The sequence below is a fragment of the Engystomops pustulosus genome, chromosome 3 (genome assembly GCF_040894005.1).
Source record: "Engystomops pustulosus chromosome 3, aEngPut4.maternal, whole genome shotgun sequence".
NCBI lineage: Eukaryota > Metazoa > Chordata > Amphibia > Anura > Leptodactylidae > Engystomops > Engystomops pustulosus.
In genome coordinates this window covers 167,137,898-167,161,217 of record NC_092413.1, presented here as the reverse complement: position 1 = coordinate 167,161,217, position 23,320 = coordinate 167,137,898, and the positions used below count along the sequence as shown (strand labels likewise).

The 23,320-nt window shown below is 40.7% G+C and overlaps 1 protein-coding gene across 1 annotated transcript in view; it reads right to left on the bottom strand.

Annotated features, from left to right (window-relative positions):
* The window catches only part of PPM1L (protein phosphatase, Mg2+/Mn2+ dependent 1L), a 164,826-nt gene extending 141,815 nt beyond the window's left edge, over positions 1-23,011 (bottom strand). The window contains exon 1 of the mRNA XM_072142900.1: positions 22,367-23,011. Coding sequence (XP_071999001.1) covers positions 22,367-22,765 — 399 coding nt within the window. The 5' untranslated portion in view covers positions 22,766-23,011. The remainder of the gene's footprint in view (positions 1-22,366) is intronic.
* Positions 23,012-23,320: the final 309 nt, after the last annotated feature.

Below are 23,320 nucleotides of genomic sequence, written 5' to 3'. Positions count from 1 at the left end.
CCCCTTCTGCCCTAAAGTTTAAAAAGTGTTAAAACCGCGATACCGCGGTTTTAACACTAACGAAAGTAAGTACCGGCACCAGCTCACCCTGAGCTGGTGCTCGGTACTTACAGCTTACCCCTGCCATACTAAGTGGTAGGTTTCCTTTAAAACTTAAAACAACTTCGCGCTGTATTAATTACTGTAAAAATTCTATATTATGTAGGTTTTCATACGTATAATCCGAATAGTATGGCAATGTTTTGATCCCACACCACTCCTCGGCCCCCATGGTTTTCCATTTACCTGACACGTAAGAAATACCTGCTCATGCCGGATGCCTTATTAATAAGATAAGAATTACGTGTTACCAAAACGTGCATTTAAAAAAAATATATATTGTTCTGTGCTGGATTCCATTTTATATGGCAAAATACATATAACATTTTCATTAATCTCTGTGGGAAGTGCTGGATTTATATGGCTTCTCCTTGCATTTATCCGTGGCCTCAGGTTGATCCATACCCCTATGATATCGAGGTGCTGTGATGTGTTAAATTGGCAACACCAACACTTTGGACACCAGGCCAACAAAACACACAGCTTCCAGTCCTCAATTATTTTGTTCCGGATAATTATCGAATCAGTAAAATATGCCCAAATTGTTTGTAAAATTATGCCAAACCATGAGAGGACGGGGCCAAGTTTTGACAGACTAAAGCAAACAATTACAGAGAAAGTGATTTAAGTTTATTAACTGACAAGGTAAAGATTGCTCAAAGGTTAGAAGGTCCTATTGCCTGGATCACATAATCAACTTAATTCGGCCGCCTTTGGCAACGAATTACATTTTCTCTCTGCTTTGAATGACCCTTGTTGTACGTATTTCTCCATTTAATTGCAAATCACAATTTGCCCTCGGCTGAGACGGACCACAGTAAAATCTATAACGGGGTCTGCAGTTATCACAGGGAACACTCACTGGCCTCAAGCACTTTCCTTACTTGCTAGGTAAAAAGTAAAGAAATTAATTCGTTTAGGAGGTTTATTGGCGAAAACTACTTATCCAATATAATTTAGCTATACGAATTTATTAAAATTAAAGGCCCAGGCTCTAGGGGATCTTTTATTTTATTTTTTTTGAAGATCTGCACCAATTCCGATGGCTTCCACGTTGCAAGGAAAAGGCAAATACTGTACAGCTCTCCGGAGGAGTTTTAAGGTTTGCCAGCAGAATGTTGTATGGATAATTGCAATGAGGTTTAGCAGGGAAGACACGTACTTTGATTGTCTGGTTGGAGATGTCAGCTGCTCACACAGCTGTGAAGCAGACAAGGTCGGAGATGATGGCAGCGATTCTTCAGCAACATCATCAATTGCTACCATGTGACTGGCTCGCCATGTTACCATGCAGCTGTGAAGCCATCAGATAAACCTATATTCTGTGCTACAGTATAGTATAATCTTTTACAAAGATAAAGTCATCCAACCGGCAAAGCCTTTCACAAATATTTATAGAGAAACCCTCTAATTAAACAAAGGCAGCAATTACCGAAGCCGTTATTAGCACTATTTCTGGAGAGCCCTAGTGTCTGGGATCAGAAGATATGTCTGATTTGCACCAGACCATGTTGTAGAGTACAATGCACTTGGCATATGGAGAGAATAACTGGCCTTTTGGCTTCCGAATCCACAATATGTAGAGGTTTAAATTTATTACTAGTTGTAGGGAATTTCAACTAAAATATTAATATGTTTATAATTTTGTTTATATAGGTATAACATGGACACTATGTAGAATCTTCTCAGCTGCTCCTGCTCTACAACATACTCTATAGGACTCTATGTAAAATCTGGTCAGCTCCTCCTGCTCTATAACATATAATGCCCACTTTGTATGGAGATGGCTCTGCCTGTGAGCACCATAACCACCATAACCCTGGCCTGATGCTGCGCTGTATCACCATGGTTTAAGCAATATTCAAGTGGCTGGCATAAACAGACAGCTCCTCTCTACTGAGGCACAGCTGGATGTCCGAGTGACACACAAAATCAGTCCACTGCAGAGCCTTCATCTAATTCCTGGAAGTCACATACCGAGTCAGGAAGGGCGAGGGGAGGAAGAAGAGGGTGATGTAAATAAAGAAGGATGCAGGCTCTGCAAGACAAGATTCTTATATGTAGTCAGGATAACAAAATAACACATTCACTAATTCACTGTTATTAACAAAAATACAGCATTGCACAGATATAAGTCCAACCAATCTCTATCAGTCCTGGTGTACACAATTTTGGTTGCCCCTGGCCCTCTGACTTAGGGTCATCAGCCATAATGTTTTCCTGTCTGACACTGGACTGAGCTGCTCTCTGACTCTGGCCTCTGCATTCCAGGACAAGCTCACACACACACACACACACACACACACACACACTGACTTTTTGGCAAACAACAGCACGGTGTGAGGAAAGTAAAGCTATAAGCTACAGGCAGATAAGATCTTTATCCAAGGGAGAGTGAGGGAGGTATATAGCAGATCTGGCAGCATGTAACGGTTGTGATAGCAGAGGGGGGAATGTCAAGTATAATATGCATGTCATCTTCCAATCTCTGATCCGTCTCATCTCTCTTTTTATATGTGTCAGATACTAGTAGAATGTTCAGGAGCTAAATGAAAGTGTATATAAACCTTGCGCCATGATAATCTAACCACATTGTCAGCACACAGCACTACAGGGATCATACTGTGTCTAGTAAGACACATTCCCCTTACTAAAGTAAGGGGTTAAAAAATATCTTTATTGTGTAAACATCACTAGGGGATTGAAATATGAGAATTTTCTTTCCTGTGCAAAACCTTTTAATGACTTGAAGAACATTCAGGGATAATGTAGAAGGCAGTAAAGGCACATCAGCAAGTTAAGGAATGGCCAACCCCTTTAAGCTTCTCAGGGACTGTCCAATATCCTTTATTTTAATAAAAGATACAACACGATAATGCCATCTCTGTCCTTACACGTTTAATTGGAATGTATTTCCCTTTGACATATAGTGTAGAAGTAATTGTAATACTCATACAAAGAAAAAGTAGGTTATCTCCCTAGGATTCTTAAAGAATTGCTTCTGCTAGACAAAAAAACAAGGATAAAATCTTACAAGTAAAATTTATTCCTTCTAACAAACAAAGTTAGAAAGGGAAGAATTTTAGCGGCTTCTGTATGGATCACACTGGTTTAACTTTGACTGTTTTGCTGTTCTGAAGCCGACTCTACGGAGATGCCCTTGCATTCTCAGAAACTGGCATCACTGCTTAGCTGCTGGCTGTGTAAATGTTGAAAGCACAGTGTGACCGAGGATATTGCAATGCTCATCAAGTCACAACTCGCTCTGCTAACATATGAGTTTTATAATTAAGCCCCCTGGTTATGAGGCTTGGCTAAACTCTATGTGACAGTGAACGTCTCCAGGTACCTGCAGGCACATGAATACAAACTCCAGCCAAGGTGTGACTCGTAAAAACCTCTGGATTTGTTTTGTGTCATCTATCATTTTATCTGTTCGCCATCGTGTTTTCTGGAATGAAACTTTAACAAAGGATTCTGGCAGGAGTGAAGACTGCGTATAAAGTACCATATATATACTCGAGTATAAGCCAAGGTTTTCAGCAAAAAAATGAAGATACCAGAGCATTGATCGATAGAAGAGGACCAGCCGGGGGAGCATCGGAAGGTGAGTACACTGTTTTTTTTTTTACAGGGGCTGGCAGGCTATATACTATAGGGACTGGCAGGCTTTATATTACAGGGGCAGGCAGGCTATATACTACAGGGGCAGGCAGGCTATATATTACAGGGGGAGGCTGGCTATATACTACAGGGGCAGGCGGCTATATACTACAGGGGGCCGACAGGCTATACACTACATGGGGCTGGCAGGCTATACACTACAGGGGCTGGCAGGCTATATACTATAGGGTCTGGCAGGCCATATACTACAGGGGCTGGCAGGCTATATACTGGGGGGGCTGGCAGTGTATATACTACAGGGGGGCTGGCTGGCTATATAGTACAGGGGGCTGGCAGGCTATATAGTACAGGGGGCTGGCAGGCTATATACTACAGGGGGCTGGCTATATACTACAGGAGGCTGGCAGGCTATATACTACAGGGGCTGGCAGGCTATATACAGCTTCTTCATCTTATATCCAAATACAGACATGTAGAGATATAGAAATGCGAGAGAGACTGTTTCTCATGTCAGAAGGGAGGGAGACATTTTGTGCCGAGTAAAAGAAAAGTTTACTTCAAAATGAATTTGGGTTAACATTTTTTTTTAAAACTTACTTTTTGTTTGTGGCATTAATCAAAGCAAACCTGTCAGTCAATTAAACCCCTACATAACATATGGTTAAAAAATGGAATAAGTAATAACTATCCCTAAAACGTTCACCATGGCTTATATAATTAACAGTTAGTACCTAAAGTTTTCCCGCCTGTATGGAAAGATGTGAGTCTGATCTGCGTCTAGTACTGAAGCCGAGTCCAGTTTGCTCATGTGTCAACTGCACAGCCGCACTTCCCTGTTATTGAAATTAGAAGATTTGGAAATGGTAAGGACAACCATTATTTTAGCACAATAGAATAGAGAATATGTCTCTCCATGATAAATACATTATTAAACGCCACATGGTGGTGCACTATAAGGTACTGATTTCACAATTAGTGGTTGAGTTGATCTAACAAGTTCCCCTTACGCAACTCCATAGCCCCTCCCCTCTGCTCTGAATGAAAGCCACTACAGCCATTCAAGGGAAGGGTTAAGGAGGAGTTCAAGGATGAGAGCCTATAGCACTAACAATATGATATGATTTAACACATTTGCAGGTTAGTCTCGTCCTGCTCCTCCCTGTCCCTGTGTATGTCAGTGAGATGGCCTATTAGAGAAAGAGGCACAGTGGGTGACGCCATTAGGACTCACTGGAAGAGTGAGAAAAAGGATGGTGAGTACAGGGAAACGCTGAAGCTCTCAAAGGGGGCAAAAGTACAGATACATATACAGGCAGAGATATGTCTATTGGAAGAGATTAATTGAAAAGTGGGCAATCCCTTTAATGGTGACCTCAACCTGTAGGGCACATCAGTGCTGAGGTCATTGTTGCAGTCAAGCAGCAATGTGATCAAATTGGAAAGCGCCCATAATATTCTCTTCCAGGAGGATGGTGGGGTATGTTTGAGCCTACAGTCTCTTTTAAAGGAAACCTACCACTTGTAGTGGCAGGTTTCCGATGGCAATACCGAGCACCAGCTCAGGGTGAGCTGGTGCCGGAGCTTATTTTAGTTAGTGTTTTAAACCGCGGTATCGCGGTTTAAAACACTTTTTAAACTTTATAGCCGGCGCAGGCAGGTACGCGCTCGGCGCTTACCGTGCGCGCGGCTACATAGGAAGTGAATGAGAGCCGCGCGCATGGTAAGCGCCGAGCGCGTACCTGCCTGCGCCGGCTATAACGTTTAAAAAGTGTTTTAAACCGCGATACCGCGGTTTAAAACACTAACTAAAATAAGCTCCGGCACCAGCTCACCCTGAGCTGGTGCTCGGTATTGCCATCGGAAACCTGCCACTACAAGTGGTAGGTTTCCTTTAAATCCCACAAATGCTTATTGTCATTGTACCAGGAAATTTTGTTACAAGTGGTGAAATTAAGTTTCCAAAGATTTGGGGACGAAAAGAGTCTTCTGATGTGTACCTGCTTCTGTTCCGCTAGCTTCACAATGCTCCCACTTGAGGCATATTTTGGCAGCATTCATGTTCCTGGCAGCAGAAGAAACTAGATGCAATCTAGAAGTAGTATAATTGAGGGCAACAATTCTGCAGTTTATCTCTCAAGCTGTCATTTGCCATCACAGTCCTACAGATTACATCCCGATAGGCTTTTAGAGTCACACATCTGCATGTCACTTTACTTTGTGCTACCCTAATTCTAAAACCATGTTGTTTCAAATTAGAGCTAAATCCTACTCACAAGTAAACCCCTGACGCCATCTGCACTACTCTGAATATATATCCCATGGCGTTCGCATGTCTTCTGTGTACTCGGAAATGAAATCTCAATTGCCACTTGGCAAGATGAAATCCTGCTCTCCTTTACAGTGTTGGAGAAGGTTTAAACGGAATCTACCATCGGAAAACTACTTTCTGAAGTAGTTTTCGATGCAGACTCCTTTCGCCTGCAGCAGCTGCATCCTGTATTTTTCCTAATTCTGGGACCCAGCTGCTGCAGAAATAAACTTTAATTGAAAATGATGCTGATTATTTTCCTAGGCATGTGCAGAGCTGGCCATGTGCAGTGCTCACGAGCAGCAGGGAGAAGAACTAAATAATGAAGGGGGTGGCACGTCTGAAATGGCTACAGGGGGCGTGGAGTAGCCCTCGGCCCTCTCAGACCATTACACGCCCCTAGTAGCCTCTGAAGTCAATTAGCATAATCTTTGATTAAAGTTTATTTCTGCAGCAGCTGCATCCCATAATCATAAACGGTATGCTGCAGGCAACGGGAATCTGCATCGTGAACTACTTTAAAAAGTTCCGAAATGGTAGATTTCTTTTAGGGTGCGGACACACGTACTGCTAGCAGTACATGTGACCAAACCCTTAATATTTACCTTTTCAGGATAATCTACCATGGCAGGGATCCCCAATCTTTAGATTTTGGGGGTCTTGATCTTGTGATCATCGGGGTTTCCAGCATTTTGACCCTCACTAATCAGTTAGATCCTCACTGATCACAAACTTGGAGCTATCCCTTTAACCCTGGAGATTGAAAATTGTCTAAAATATTCATTTGTCTCTTTGATTTGGGAGATGACCTACTCTAGGGTTGACTCACATCAGCATTTTTTTTTTTTTACATGAGAGGTATGTATAACATTTTTACCCCCACAAGCCAAATATAAAACAATTCATATTCCCGGACAACCACTTTAAGCCCCTGCTTGGAAGGCCCAAAACAGTGGATGGAGAGAGACAGTCATTAGAAGCCACATCTCTTCATGGTGACACCGTGGTACAGTGACTCTGCTCTCATGATAAGAATGCTCTTATAATAAAAAAGCAAAACAGTAGCCGCAGTAGTTGTAATGGCCCAGTGGTCAACATTTTCTGTAGAAAGCAGTGAAATACACTCTATATGAGTAATAATTGGTATAACCTGCACCCAGACACTGAACTACTGCTGGCCCAAGTGTGTACATCCGGAGTGGTCCTCAGCACATCTAGCGGTACAGAAGATCTAGTACGTTCAGTAAAGTTTTGTAAGGGAGTCTGACATTTAAGTCCACTTTGAGATGAATTTAATAATTCATCAATATTCTTATTGGCAAAGTTATATTACCATAATGAGCTTTAACAATGAAGTGGTAGATGAGATTTCCAGAGCAGCAAATAAGATGGAAACCAAGCATTAACATTATCTTACGCTCCATTAATAGTACAGAAATGTAATAAAGACATAGGAAATCTGACTCATCTGATGACTGGGGGTGGGTACTTATTAAGACAGGTGAGTAAAGTGTCAATCTGAAACCATTGTACATTAAAAGTGGCAAGTAAACAGCTCTATACTTATTATGAGACACTCACCTCTTACTTAACGCGCCTCAGCTTTGGCTGTCCATGGGAAAACATTTATACCTATTCCTCACATCAGGGAAATGCTAAAAATTGTTAATTTTTTTTTCCCAATTACTATATTGAGTATATTGTATTACTAGGATATATACATACACACACATGTGACAAAGCAGCAGGTTCCCATATAAAGACAGGGCAGTAATAATGGATTATAGATGGAAAGCTGAAACAAAGTTGAAGTGGATGAAGATAAAGCTCATAGCTGTTGCTCCCATCATCTCCCTATGCACCTCCAGGAAGCTCCTCACTCCCCCAATGATGTAACCTCACCAGGCTGTGACCTCTGTGAATCAGCAGGAGGGAGGAGCTGTAGAGGAGCACAGAGGTGGGGGCTGAGAGTTGAGGAGTGAGTCACATGTTGTTTTTGGAAATGCCCCCAAACCAAAGCCCAGCCCTCGGTACTTAGCAGAGGATTCTGATAGGATGCAAGGTAAGTTATAACATACAATTATATTGTAATGCAAATGCTTAAGAGAAGGCAGAGAGGCATTTGTGGCCTACATTTACTAAGGTTCATCCGCCAGTTTTCTGACGGACTTTGCACCTTTTTTTTTTTAAATGCAAACTTCTTGCACAGGTATTTAACCAGTTCGCGACCGCCCGCCGTGTATTCACGGCAAAGCTGCCGGCAGCCTCAAAAAGATAGTGGCGCATGGGCACCGTCATCTTACCTGGGATCGCTGCTCCCCGTGACGTCATCGGGGACCGGCGATCCATCTCCATGGATCCGTCTCCTATTTCGTTTTAACCCCTTCATTACAATGTGCTGATAGCACATTGTAATGAATGAGGAGGAAAATCCCCATATACTGCCATACTGTAGTATGGCAGTATATGATAGGATCGATCAGACAACCTTGGGACCCTAGGGAGTCTGAAAAATAGTAAAAATAAAAATAAGTTAAAAAAAAATTATAATAAAAAAAACCTAAAATTTCAAATCACCCCCCTTTCCCTAGAACTGACATAAATATAAATAAACAATAAAAATCATAAAAACATTAGGTATTGACGCTTCCGAAAATGCCCGATCTATCAAAATATGATAACAGTTTTTCAACCCGTAACGGAAAATAGCGCCCAAAGTCGAAAATGGCACTTTTTGCCATTTTGAAAAATATAAAAAAATCTATAAAAAGTGATCAAAAGGTCGTACAGTCCTAAAAATGATATCATTGAAAATATTATCAAATTTCACAAAAAATTACACCACCCACAGCTCCGTACACCAAAGTATAAAAAAGTTATTAGCGCCAGAAGTTGGCAAAATCAAAAAAATAATTTTTGTACAGGAGGTTTTCATTTTTGTAAATGTATGAAAACATTATAAAACCTATACAAATTTGGTATCCCCTTAATCGTACCGACCCAAAGAATAAAGTAGACATGTCATTTGGGGCGCTCAGTGAAAGACGTAATATCCAAGTCCACAAGAAAATGGTGCAAATGCGTTTTTTCACCATTTTCACTGCATTTGGAAATTTTTTCCTGCTTCCGAGTACATGGCATGGAATATTTAATACCATCACTATGAAGTGCAATTTGGTACGCAGAAAACAAGCCGTCACACAGCTCTTTACGTGTAAAAATAAAAAAGTTATAGATTTTTGAAGTTGGGGAGTGAAAAATGGACATGAAAAAACAGGAAAGGGCCTGGTCCTTAACCGGTTAAGAAGTGTCTGAGACACATTGCGTGTGCACGCAACACTATCCTTCATGCAACACAAATTTCTGCACTGATATGGGCGTTGTGGTGCTTAATTGGACTGTGCGCCAGATTTCACATGCAAAATTCGACAGAATTGTGTTGGAATGTTAAAGGTGCACCAATGTGGGCCAATATGTATAAAATGGTGCACATCCTCCATTCTTTAGTGTCCGGTTGGATAACTTGGTCCCATGTGGCTGCTACCACTGTAGTTATGTCCCTTATACTTACTGAGGAATGAGTCCAATAAGGCACACTGGTCTCATCTTTGGTGCTCCCTGTGTCTGCGCAGTGATTCAGTGAAATCGGAATGGTATACCCATTGTGTAAGCGCTGTACCTATGGCACATGTGCAGTGAATCCAGTGAGTACTATGGCAGCCTCACTGCATGACTACACAAGTACCAGCAGCTCTGCACCAAGGTAAGTATACAAGTTTTTTTAAACGGGTACAGAGGGAAAAACGAATGGGCAATTTGGGATACTATTCATCGGCCCATAGGGATCTATAGATGGTTGAGTGTCTCAAATAGCCCTGACAGGTTCTCCTTAATAACAACAAATAATTGATGAATGAAATAATGATGTGTAAGAAGCAAAATAAAAGTGAGATACTATGTGATCCATTCTTTATCTCCCATTTAAGATGGTATTTTCACAGTAGCATCTCCCACTATTTGCTGGAATGAAGTGTCACTCTCACATTAATTGGGTCGGCAGAGAACAAGACGTATACATCTGTTGGAGTATACAACTACAACTAGATACAACTACAATCAGAGGAATATACCATACCCATTCAATAGACATAATTATAATAACTATCAGAGACCTCGATATGAAAATCAATATAATACACAAAGAAGAAATAAATATGAGTATGATGATAAATATAAACATCAGGGACAACAGTTTACCCCATATGGGAGAAAATACGACACTCAAGAATTTGGAGGTAATTACAGATACAATGGTATTACCACTAATAATAGATATACCCCCTTAACACAGACTGAAGATAGGCAGCCAGTCCCTACACATGCCAATCCCTCAAATGAACCAAAAAATTTTCCACACCAACAGAGAGGAAATGGCCAAATATTGAGACTACAAGAAATCCCCATAGAGTCCAGCCAGGAGAACAAATCCACACCAATAAAACGGAAACTAGAAAAGTTAGAAGAGGAGGTAAGAAAAATGGAAGTAAATGTCTTAGCTCCAAAGAGACAGAAAGACAAATAGATCCCATTGATAAGGGGATCTTTAACTTAAGTAAAAAAATCCTCTCTACCGCACACGTTAGCCTCCTTTCAAAAAGTTTAAAGTATATCCCTGACAGAAAAATGAACAAATTTGAAGTATTTATAGATATTCAAAAATTTGTAAGATCTATAAATCTGAAAAAATATTTTCTAATGCATCCGTATCAACCGTTAGAAAAAACCACCAAATACATAAACAGTGGTCTAAAAGAAAAATCTACTTTCGTTCCGAATCCCTCAGGTAACGATTGTACAGGCGGTCCCCTACTTAAGGACACCCGACTTACAGACAACCCATAGTTACAGACGGACCCCTCTGCCCCATGTGACCTCTGGTGAAGCTCTCTGGATGCTTTACTATAGTCCCAGACTGCAATGATCAGCTTTACGATGTCTGTAATGAAGCTTTATTGATAATTATTGGTCCAATTACACCAAAAATTTTGAAACTCCAATTGTCACTGGGCAAAAGAAAAAAAATGGTCTAAAACTTCCATTATAAAATATACAGTTTCGACTTACATACAAATTCAACTTAAGAACAAACCTCCAGACCCTATCTTGTATGTAACCCGGGGACTGCCTGTATTAACACTTTTAAACGGATTGTTACAGAGGAGTTGGAAAAAATTCCACTGCAAACTAATCCCCACCCTAACCTGACCAATAAGGAACGGCAAGCACTAAAAGACCTTCAGAAGGATCAAACAATAGTGATCAAACCGGCCGATAAGGGGGGGGGGGTGGTAATTATGGATAAGGGGTACTATATGGATGAAATGACTAGGATTCTATCAGATACAAACACATACCATAAATTAAAAAACAATCCAACAGAGACCTATAGAAAAGAACTGGTAGTTATTCTAGATAGAGCTAAAGAAAAGGGGATTATAAAAGATAGGGAATATAATTTCCTAAATCCAAAATTTCCAAAGATTCCTACCATCTACTTTTTGCCAAAATTACACAAGAACAAAGAAACCCCACCAGGACGGCCCATAGTAGCCGGCATTGATTCCATATCTAGTAAGACATCAGAATATGTAGATAAGTTTCTCCAACCGTATGTACGTAGTACAGCCGCTTTTTTAAAAGATTCAGGGACCCTTCTGGAAATAATTAATAATGTTATTGTAGATGAAAATACCATCTTATGCACTTGTGACGTTTCATCATTATATACGTGCATACCACATACACAGGGAATAGCCGCAACGTCCGAATTCTTGAAGAAAGATGAAACTATTCTGGAGGAACAGAAAGATTTTATAATAGATCTTATAAAATTTGGGCTGTATAAAAATTATTTCTGGTTTAATGATATGTTCTTTCTTCAGACGTCCGGCACGGCAATGGGGGCTAAATTTGCCCCCTGCTATGCCAATTTGTATATGGCAACCTGGGAGGATGGTTGTATTTTTAATAATAATCCCTATAAAAAATTTTTAAAGCTGTACAAAAGGTACATAGATGATATTGTAATTTTATGGCAGGGCCCTCCAGAGTTGTTAGAAGAATTCATACTATATATAAATAATAATGATTTTAACCTCTCTTTTACTCATAATTTTAGTCAGACAAATATTTGTTTTTTAGACTTGGAATTGATTAAAGAAGGAAATGAAATCTATACAAAAACCTATTTTAAAGAGACTGACTGTAACAGTTACATAGATTTTAATAGTTGCCACTTTACCCCCTGGTTGAAAAATATTCCAAAAGGACAATTCAAAAGAATTAAAAGAAATTGCACTAAAGAAAAAGACTACGAGACACAAGCGACATTACTGAGGGAGAGATTTTTAGAACGTAACTATAGCAGTAAGGATATTGAAAAAGCACGGAGGGAAATAGAATTAGAGACTATCACACCACAGGGAGAAAAAAATGATACCCATGGGAAGAGCAATGAGGAAAAACAGAACAAACTGACCATTCCATTTATCACTAATCACACTTATGATTCACATAAAATAAGGAGGATCATTAAAAAACACTGGCACATCCTACAACATGATCCGATTGTAGGACATTTGTTAGATGAACCAAAAATAGTTCACCGTAGGACAAAAAATCTAAAAGATCACATAGTTCATAGTAGTCTTAATAATCATGCACTGGGATCAGAAATGTCCCACACGGGTTTTTATCACTGCACAAAATGTAAAGCCTGTAGAAGTATAGGCAAATTAAACACAGGAGGCATTCATCAATTTACAACCTCTGATAACAAAAGAGTGTTCAACATCAAACATCTTACCAACTGTGATTCCTCTAGGGTTATCTATATGATCATATGCCCGTGCGGCTTGAAATATATTGGCAGGACAGCAAGAAAGCTTAAAACTCGAATAGGAGAACATCTCAGAAATATTAAAAAAGGAAAAACTGACCATTCTCTATCCGCACACTTTGCAAAAGTCCATGGTAAGAATCCCAAAGGGATGGCATTTATGGCTATAGAACACATATCTCCTCATTGGAGAGGAGAGGATATAGAAAAAAAGATAAATCAGCGAGAATCTTTCTGGATTTTCCAACTAAAAACACTATCTCCATATGGTCTTAATGCCGACTTTGAAATTAAGTGTTTCCTTTAACTAAATAAGGTTTTTCATTGTTGTTTCTACATTTTTATATATTTTATTTTTTTGTCTGTTGCGCTATTATATCAATATATTCTGCACTGACACTTTATTAATATATCTTGCATTTGACACTTTACACATAATGGTATAGAAATTCCGAAAATGGTTTACACAGAGTATATAGTAATATATGTCTCTTCCCCTTTAAGGAAGGGTGTGGTATAGGTAACTACACAGAGTATATAGTAATATATGTCTCTTCCTCTTTAAGGAAGGGTGTGGTATATATTTTGCATTTGACACTTTATATTTTGGTATATATTTTGCATTTGACACTTTACACATAATGGTATAGAAATTCCGAAAATGGTTTACACAGAGTATATAGTAATATATGTCTCTTCCCCTTTAAGGAAGGGTGTGGTATAGGTAACCACACAGAGTATATAGTAATATATGTCTCTTCCCCTTTAAGGAAGGGTGTGGTATAGGTAACTATAAAAAAAAATCCTAACTTGTGCACGACGGCCACCCCGGAAGAAGCCGCTACTGGCGAAACTCGAGTCGGGTATTGACGCCGAACGTGCACCACAATCTATTTTTAAGGCCTGTTTTTTAATCTACTTTTGTGAGTATAATATTAAAATATTTTCTTCACTAAATAGAAGCTCTGCTGCACTATTTTTTCCGTATCCCTTTCTTTCCTATGCGGACCACTACGGAGTAAAGTGGAACCAAAAGGGCTGCGATCGAGTTTCCATCTGGAGGAAATAGTAACTCACACAGCCGCCTGCTGCATACCGCAAGTGGAAACATGGGATCCACGTGAACATCGCAGAGCCAGTGACACATGGAGAACCTGATGATCTTACCTTGTTATTGCATCGCTTAACAGATTTAAGGTACTGTCCCACATCTACATTGAATACCTGAAAGACGTTGATGCAGAGGGAAAAGCTTCTTAGACAATTTGTGACTATAAGGAATACTGGACTCCCATTCCTTCCCTTCTCTCATTGCGCCGTCATTTCTGAACAACTAGCCTGATCTTTAGTTTCCAAAATCTTGTTTTATATGTCCCTTATACTTACTGAGGAATGAGTCCAATAAGGCACACTGGTCTCATCTTTGGTGCTCCCTGTGTCTGCGCAGTGATTCAGTGAAATCGGAATGGTATACCCATTGTGTAAGCGCTGTACCTATGGCACATGTGCAGTGAATCCAGTGAGTACTATGGCAGCCTCACTGCATGACTACACAAGTACCAGCAGCTCTGCACCAAGGTAAGTATACAAGTTTTTTTAAACGGGTACAGAGGGAAAAACGAATGGGCAATTTGGGATACTATTCATCGGCCCATAGGGATCTATAGATGGTTGAGTGTCTCAAATAGCCCTGACAGGTTCTCCTTAATAACAACAAATAATTGATGAATGAAATAATGATGTGTAAGAAGCAAAATAAAAGTGAGATACTATGTGATCCATTCTTTATCTCCCATTTAAGATGGTATTTTCACAGTAGCATCTCCCACTATTTGCTGGAATGAAGTGTCACTCTCACATTAATTGGGTCGGCAGAGAACAAGACGTATACATCTGTTGGAGTGAAAGCTCTATTACATTAGCACGTCATGCAGATAAAACCAAATCAAATGGCTGGAGACAAATGTCGTCTTTGATATAGGGTAAATCGCTGTGATCTGGGCTGCATTACAAGACTCCACCAATGACCAATAAGATCCAGCTACATCTTTTGTAGGAATCTAAAAAAATGTATAGGAAAACAGATGAAGCTGGAAAGAGAATTGCAACATCTGCCAGTTACCTAACAACACATCCAAATTATTCCTCCAAGTCTAAGGCCGGAATTGTAAGCATCTGATGAAATAACATGCTATGGAATGAAAAAGACTAAAGCTAGAATATATATTAAGAATGAGCAGGCAAATGTAAAAGTGACCTACATAGATCAGACAATTCATTATATTATAATAAACAAGCCGCAATGCACTAATGTAACTCAATAAGTGAAATTTCTACAATGCTTGTGGGGAGACAACTCTGTAATATGACATGTATCAAGCTCTAATATTAACAAATGTCACAGACATTCAGCACCTAATGAACGCAAATAAGGGGTAACCCACGTGTATATCCACTGCTATATCAAAACGCATTGTAAATGCCACATGTGAACACAGTCTTACACATTGCTTTTGAATAGCTTTTTGAAATACAAGTCTGTGGGGAGGAGCTTGGCCCAATTGCATTGCATTAACATTTAAAGGAAACCTACCACTTGAAGTGGCAGGTTTCCGATGGAAATACCGGGCACCAGCTCAGGGTGAGCTGGTGCCGGAGCTTATTTTAGTTAGTGTTTTAAACCGCGGTATCGCGGTTTAAAACACTTTTTAAACGTTATAGCCGGCGCAGGCAGGTACGCGCTCGGCGCTTACCGTGCGCGCGGCTCTCATTCACTTCCTATGTAGCCGCGTGCACGGTAAGCGCCGAGCGCGTACCTGCCTGCGCCGGCTATAAAGTTTAAAAAGTGTTTTAAACCGCGATACCGTGGTTTAAAACACTAACTAAAATAAGCTCCGGCACCAGCTCACCCTGAGCTGGTGCCCGGTATTTCCATCAGAAACCTGCCACTACAAGTGGTAGGTTTCCTTTAAAGGGGTATTCCCATAAAGTCAAGATTCTTAGATATACTCAGGATAACAAATAACACTTTCTCTAATTCAATGTTATTAAAAAAAAACACAGCATTTCACAGATATAATTCCAACCTGTCCCCATCAGTCCTGGTATATACAATTTTGGTTGCCCAGGGATCTGATGTTTAATCTTCTGACTAGGGTTGTGCATGGCAGATTCTTCTCATGAATAGCTTTTCCTGACCAAGAGAAGCTCAGACACAGGCACTTCCTGCTAACATGCACCAGTGTGAGAAGCTTACTCTACAAGCTACAGATAACATAAGATCTTTATAGCATGGGAACAAGTTATTCAGAGCTGACTGTGTGTGTTATAGCAGAGATGCAGCGCAGCTGGAGTGTATTTGTGTGTAATATACATTTCCTGGATCTAATCATCTCTCGTCTCTGATCCTTCTCATCTCTTTTTCTCTATGTGTCAGATACTAGTGAATGTTCAGAAGCTAAATAAAAGTGTAGATAAACTTGGACCCTGATAATCTAAGCACATTGTCAAACACAGCATCTCACAGCACTAGAGAGATCATGAAATGTTTGCTTAAAGAGTCCCCGCACACACACTGGAATTTTACACTGACTATCTGTAACGTCCATGCCAAAACGTCGCACTACATTATAATAAAAAAGGCAAACTAATTTAGCATGAAAAAACTAAATGTAGTCGGGACATTTTACATGCATACATACTTTTTTTGTACAAAAATAGAGCTAGAACTGTTCTGTCAATCCTTTTCTCAATCTAGCTTCCTTACTGGCTGTACATGAGGTCTACTTTTTAGGGGAATAGTCTGTGACAAATAAGGCGCAAACGAATTGCCCGTGCGACAAATCAAAACACATTTAACATGGAAAAACAACAACAAACATAAATTACGAGAAAAAGAACAAACCAGGCACACAAAAAAGGCGACCCTGAGATACAGTATGAGTAATGTTCCCTATGTGTGAACATGGCTTTATACTAATACAATATTGGAAGCCGTTTGAAGGTAAGGGGGACTAGAATGGCTCAATTATGACTCATTCATATATTATATTACTGATTTATGACAATACAAAACGTAGTGTGTTATTTTAATATGTCTAGAAAAAAGTGGTGGTATAAAAAAAACTCCTCCAGCAACATTGTAAGTGCCTAAAAACCAGTCTATTTGCATTTAGTTGTGAAATTAATTTTGGATAGATATATTCCATCAGTAATATCTGCCTCAGCCAATAACCTGCTCTATATAGTGACAGAGAAAGGCAGGGGGACAATGTGACTGCTCACGCCCGTGTGTCTCTTGTGACATTGGAAACATTTTAGCGCTTTAAATGATTTCACTTTGGAAATTACTTATCAAGGAGAAAGCTGCGGCTGCTCTGCATTGATTTATTCTTTGCTGTTGTACTTTGGCTTTAGTGCTCTATATCTCCATCACTGCTGCGTGAGACCAGACATGATACCTTCCTGGAAAACAGAGCGGCCATCCAAACATCTGCACCCACTATCTATTTTCCTGGCCGTCCTGAACTAATTGGTCCTTTTATTTTTTATTCTGATAGGATTTCCATCTCTTCACTTTTGGACAATGCCATAAAGCCCATAATGAAATGATATTATAATGTCTACTGTAATAATTCAAGAAAACATAGACCATGACCTTGTGATATACGGGGTATATTAATTAAAACAAATTGCCATTATTTTAATTGATAGGAGAGGAAACTGTCGCAGAATAACATTCAGTACTTCATACCGATTTGTATGGGGGGAAAAACCACCACATTGTATTTGTTAAGAACCTATTAGCCAGTATTCTTCATTTGTGTTGCCGTTAGTATTTTCCCCATGGTATTGATTGAAGTATGGATCTGTGTTACAGGCTCTAATGACAATATATGGGGAGCATGTGGCTGTCATCTGGGTTGAGAAATGTAAATTGGAAGTAGAATAATATCATATAGACAATCTTACTGATGGAACGCTGTATACTGCATGTCAGGCCAAAATTAATTTCACAAACAATTTCAACGAAACATTTACTGTGTTATTGGAGAAGTCTTTTATACCGAGGTTTTTTTTTAAATATATTAAAACAACTTACTACTCTTTGTATTGTCATAAATGAGTTGTATAATATATAAATGAGCCTAAATTGGTCCATACTAATCCATCTTACCCTGAAACGGCTTCCAATACTGGATTTGTATAAAGCCGTGTTCCCACAAAGGGGAGACTTATTATGGCTTCTCTGACAGTTTTCTGGCAGAGAAACCATATAAATCTTTCTGTCCCTGGCACTTTCGTAGTTTCTCTGACACTATGTGTCACTATGCCACTATGTGTATGTGGGGGCAGAGACCGGTCAGTGAGCCGGGAGGGTGGGCCTGAGCATGAAAGGAAAACCGGCAGAGACTACAGTAGAAAACTCTGCCAGTTCCAATGTGGTCAAAAGTTTGGGACTGACCGAGTTTACTCCCATACAGGCGGTCCCCTACTTAAGAGCACCCGACTTACAGACGACCCATAGTTACAGACGGACACCTCTGCCCACTGTGCCCCTTGGTGAAGCTCTCTGGATGCTTTACTATGGTCTCAGACTGCAATAATCAGCTGTAAGCTTCTGTAATGAAGCTTTATTGATAATCCTTGGTCCCATTACAGCAAAAAAATTTTAAACTCCATTAATCACTTGGGCAAAAAAAAGAAATGGTCTGGAACTACATACAAATTCAACTTAAGAACAATCCTACAGACCCTTATCTTATCTACGTAACCCAGGGACTGCCTGTATACACTAAAAGGAAGGAGCTTCTTAGTGAATATGGGTAGTTTTAGGACTGGCATTCTTAAAGTGAGTCTTACTGGATCTCCCTCACAATGTTTCAATTCCATTTGAAAAAGGTGCCGGGAGAAGCTCATGGGAATTACATGGCATTTACATTGGTCACATTTATCAAAAATAGTGCAAACTAAACTAGGTGCAGTTTGTAGAGTGTCCAGGGTGCTTCTGATTCAGGAATTGTGGCGCACATTCTTCATAAGTCTGGCGCACCCTACACTGCCCCAACAAAGTGGACCAACAAAAGGTTGTATAGTCCTTAAAATGGTAGCATTGAAAACAGCATCAAAAGTTGCAAACTATAACACCACCCACAGCACCGTACACTGAAGTATGAAAAAGTTATTAGTGCCAGATGGCAAAATTAAGATTTTATTTTGTACAGGAGGTATCCCCGTAATCACACTGACCCACAGAATGAAGGAGACATGTTATTTGGGGTGCACATGGAAAGCCGTAAAATCCAAGTCCACAAGAAAATGGTGCAATAGAGTTTTTGTCACCATTTTCACTGCATTTGGAATTTTTTTCAGCCTTCCCAGTGTATGGAATGGAATATTAAATATCGTCACTATGAAGTGAAATTTTTTTTACGCAATAAACAAGCCTTCACACAGCTCTTTACATGGAAAAATAAAAAAGTTTTAGATTTTTGAAGGTGGGGAGTAAAAAATAAATACGCAAAAATGAAAGTTGCACTTAAAAAGAATTTGCAAATTTAAACAAAAATCCTGGGTAGGGGCTTAATAAATGTGGGCCATTCTATTGCCAGTGTCCCACATTTATCAAAAGTAGTGCAAAAATCACTTGGTGCAGTTTCCCTGTGGAGTGTGCAGGGGGCGCCAGATTAATCAAAAGTGGCACCTGGTCATCATTAATCCAGCACCACCTGCACTGCTCTGGACCAAGGACGAGTCCACACTCGCTTCAGGAGACTCTCTAATCTCCTCCCGGGCATCAGCTCCACGGAGAAGGGAGATAAGATCTCCATCCTGCTGGGGGAAGAGGAGACCACAATGGCCATAGAGGCACAATATGTCACTACCTGCCATAGACTGAGGCTACCATAACACCCCACAGCCCTTGTCCCACATCACCCTGTTCTCCATCACCATGCACTCTACCTTATCCCCCACAATCCCAATGCTAACATGTATTTAGTCCTGCCAATAAAGCTTTTTTGATTTGATACGTAGACACTCAGGGATCCCCGTTCTCATGATTAGATGATTATTGTCTCATAGTGAAATCATTATTATAGTACAGTGACTCATAGCATCATAGGTGACTATATAACAATTGTTATTTTACAGTTATTTTAATATCCTTTCATGATCACTGCCGAGTGTGCTAAGCATTAACCTCAAACAAGTAACATAAAACTCAATCTCAACGTAGTACTGTCATTTCCAGGAACGTATTGCAGAAAGGACAACACTTCACCACTGCTCCATCCCTATCATTGCATTATCTTCACCCCAAATACTAGCGACCTGACAACTGTGCAGCTCAGCGTCACGGAGCAGATGCAAATGTGGTTATGTGGTGATAATTGCAGCTTCCTCTGAGATTTCCTATGACATTTCAGATTTAGTCACAGTCCACACCAGCAGAACTATTGTAAACAGTTTATTGTACTTTTCACAATGTATTTTCATAGAGACGCATCATACAGGAATAAAAAGTTATGTGACAGATCTCAACTTGGATTTTTTTTCTATGTGGATCTGATCATCTGCAACATTTTATCATGCGCCCCATTTCAGGTCCTGCCAGTACACTCCAAAACATACTGGTAGGGTGATTAGATTGTGAGCCCCATTGGGGACAGGGACTGATTTGGCAAGATTTGTGTAACGCTGCAGAATATGTGTGCGCTATATAAATAAAGGAATTATTATTATTAGTAGTAGTAATATATAAACTTATGATGTGACCATAGGCATTCATTATTGGCTTTACGCTATTTTTCATAGCCAGTGGGTCTTTTTGTGGTCTGGGACATATGCGCCATATTAATGATGTGCTACAGTTTTGCTCATTTTCTGGCGCTCATTTGTTCTTCTTACAGAGTGGCAAATACGTTAGGGCCGTGCGCCATATCATAAAAGCACCGCTAAAATTGGGCACCAACAAAAAATAACGCATGCTCCCCATATAGTAGATCTAAAATCAGTTTTGTTATAGAAATATCGGATCCTGAACTCTCCAGAATTCTAGTATCAAAAAAGTTACAATCTAGAGTTTTGATGTCTATAGAAAACTAGGTAAAGGGTGAGCTCGTGGGTAATGTTTTGTGTGCCAAGCTAATGTTCACCAGAGTTATCACACATAACTAATAACATGTTACAACAATGTTTGCAATCTCACTCCCTCTCCCTCATGGTAAGGTATAACCTCAGGACAAAAGAAACAAGCTTGAAAAGTCCCCCTTAATGTCTATATTTGAATGCAGCCTTAAAGGCAAATACGTGTTAACAAATGAAGCGATTCTATGACTTTGTTGTATGATCTGGGAGGATAAGACACTGTACAAAGGACATACAAGCCATTTATACATAGAAGATAACATCCCACAGTATATAAAGGTGCACTAACTATAGAAGCAGAAGGTGGCGAGTGAGTCCTCTCTATCCTGGAGGGCACATGTCACATAGATAGGGTGATACAACACTGCTTCACAAACAAGCGCCGACTAATAAGCCAATGAAAGAAGATCGTTCTTACATACCAATTCTCTGTATTAGATTCTTCATATAGGCAGTAGCTCAATACACCTCCAGCTATAGTGTGATGTAGCACCAGATCCTCATAGTATAGCACCACCAAGCCATAACATTATACAGGCAGTCCCCTACTTAAGTACACCCGACTTACAGACGACCCCTAGTTACAAACGGTCCTCTGGATGTTGATAATTTACTGTATGTAACCCAGGGACTGTCTGTACTACATGCATCCTCTGGACGTGCAGTGGTCACTGATAAAGGGGAGGTTATCAGTCTATACGTGGCTATCACATTACTAGAGACAATTACTGGGGCTATATCTCTGGGAACTATAAGTTCTATGTAAAAGAATTGGATACTTTTCTGCTACAAATCGGCCAGATGTGAACTCCCAGCAGATCTCCAGTCCTTGCACTCATAATTAGTGATAGTAGGTCGGTGCTTGTCTGTGTGGATCCTACAATATTTTACACTTCACGTGGCCCCTCCATGTAACACCCATTGTTAGGTCGGTATATTTCCAACACAATACAGAGTAGTCATATAGACGGAGCGCTGATATTTCACCCGTATTCCTTTGCGTAGCAGATTTATTCAGAAGGCCAAAATGGAGACAGTACAAAACCAGAAGAAACGGATATAAACTACGCCAAATTTATTGCGCTGTCTTATAGATGTGGGTAACACTGCTAGACATTTCTTCATGACCACTTGGCTGATCAATGGTGGCGCTGCCCATTACTATATCCTGTGTCTATATATTAGATCATCCCTTGTATAATATGAGAGGCAGGTACATAGTGGTGTAATGTCACACACCCAGGTAGGTGTCTGTGCCCACTACCCCCTGCCCTCTTTGTTCTACCTACCTCTCCTCCATGCCCATCAAAGATGCCGAAGATGGAGGGGTGGCTCTTGTTGAGCAGGTCAGTGATGATCTCGTAGCGGTCCTCCATGTGGTCCCTCCGGCCCTGGATGGAGTACACGGCCACGTTGTGACTCTTGAACTCCCAGGTCTTGGAGAACTCAGCCTCCAGGACATCGAGTCCCCCGAGGCGCTCGTTCTGCATGATCTCCGCCACCTTGCCCTTCACCATCTGCACGGCGTCCCGGCTGGACTTGACGATGGTCTTGACTTCGTCCGTGTGGAAGAAGTAGCTCCAGAGCGCCAGGCTGATGCAGAGCAGGAACAGGGTCTCGGGTCTGAGTAAGAAGTAGCGCATGATCCTACCCAGCAGAGACAGCAGAGTCATGGTATCCTCTATCATTTATGTCCTGGATGAGGAGGAGGGCAATCAGTGCATGGCAGTGTCACTCCTCCCCGGGCACAGCACCTAGCACAGGGGACTGGCGGGCACTGGCATGGGACACACGCTGCGGCTCTAGTTGCGGTACCGGATGCTGAGCCTCCGGCTTCTGTCCCTTCAGCACCTCGTAGAGCTGTCATAAGGTGCAGACACCGGCTGTTGTGTGCGTCTCCCCCACAGCAGGGTCTACGGACCCCTCAGGAGGGGGAGCCGTATTACACTTATGTCTATTACACCTATGATAGCTATATCCACCCCCACATACAGTGCATTATACTCTGTCTATACTACACCGCGCTGCCTCTACTGTTATATGGCTACTATACACTAGTAAGCAGCCCTGGCAAACATCCTCAGAAAAAACTCCCCCCGCACTGCAGCCAGCACATGGTACGGTCCACCACGAGCAGGAGCACTGCAAGCGAGGAGGGACACAAATAATCAGATGTGCGGAGCATGTGCCCCAGCCAGTCACAGGGGACAGTGACAGCTCCCACAGCACAGGGCACACAGCCT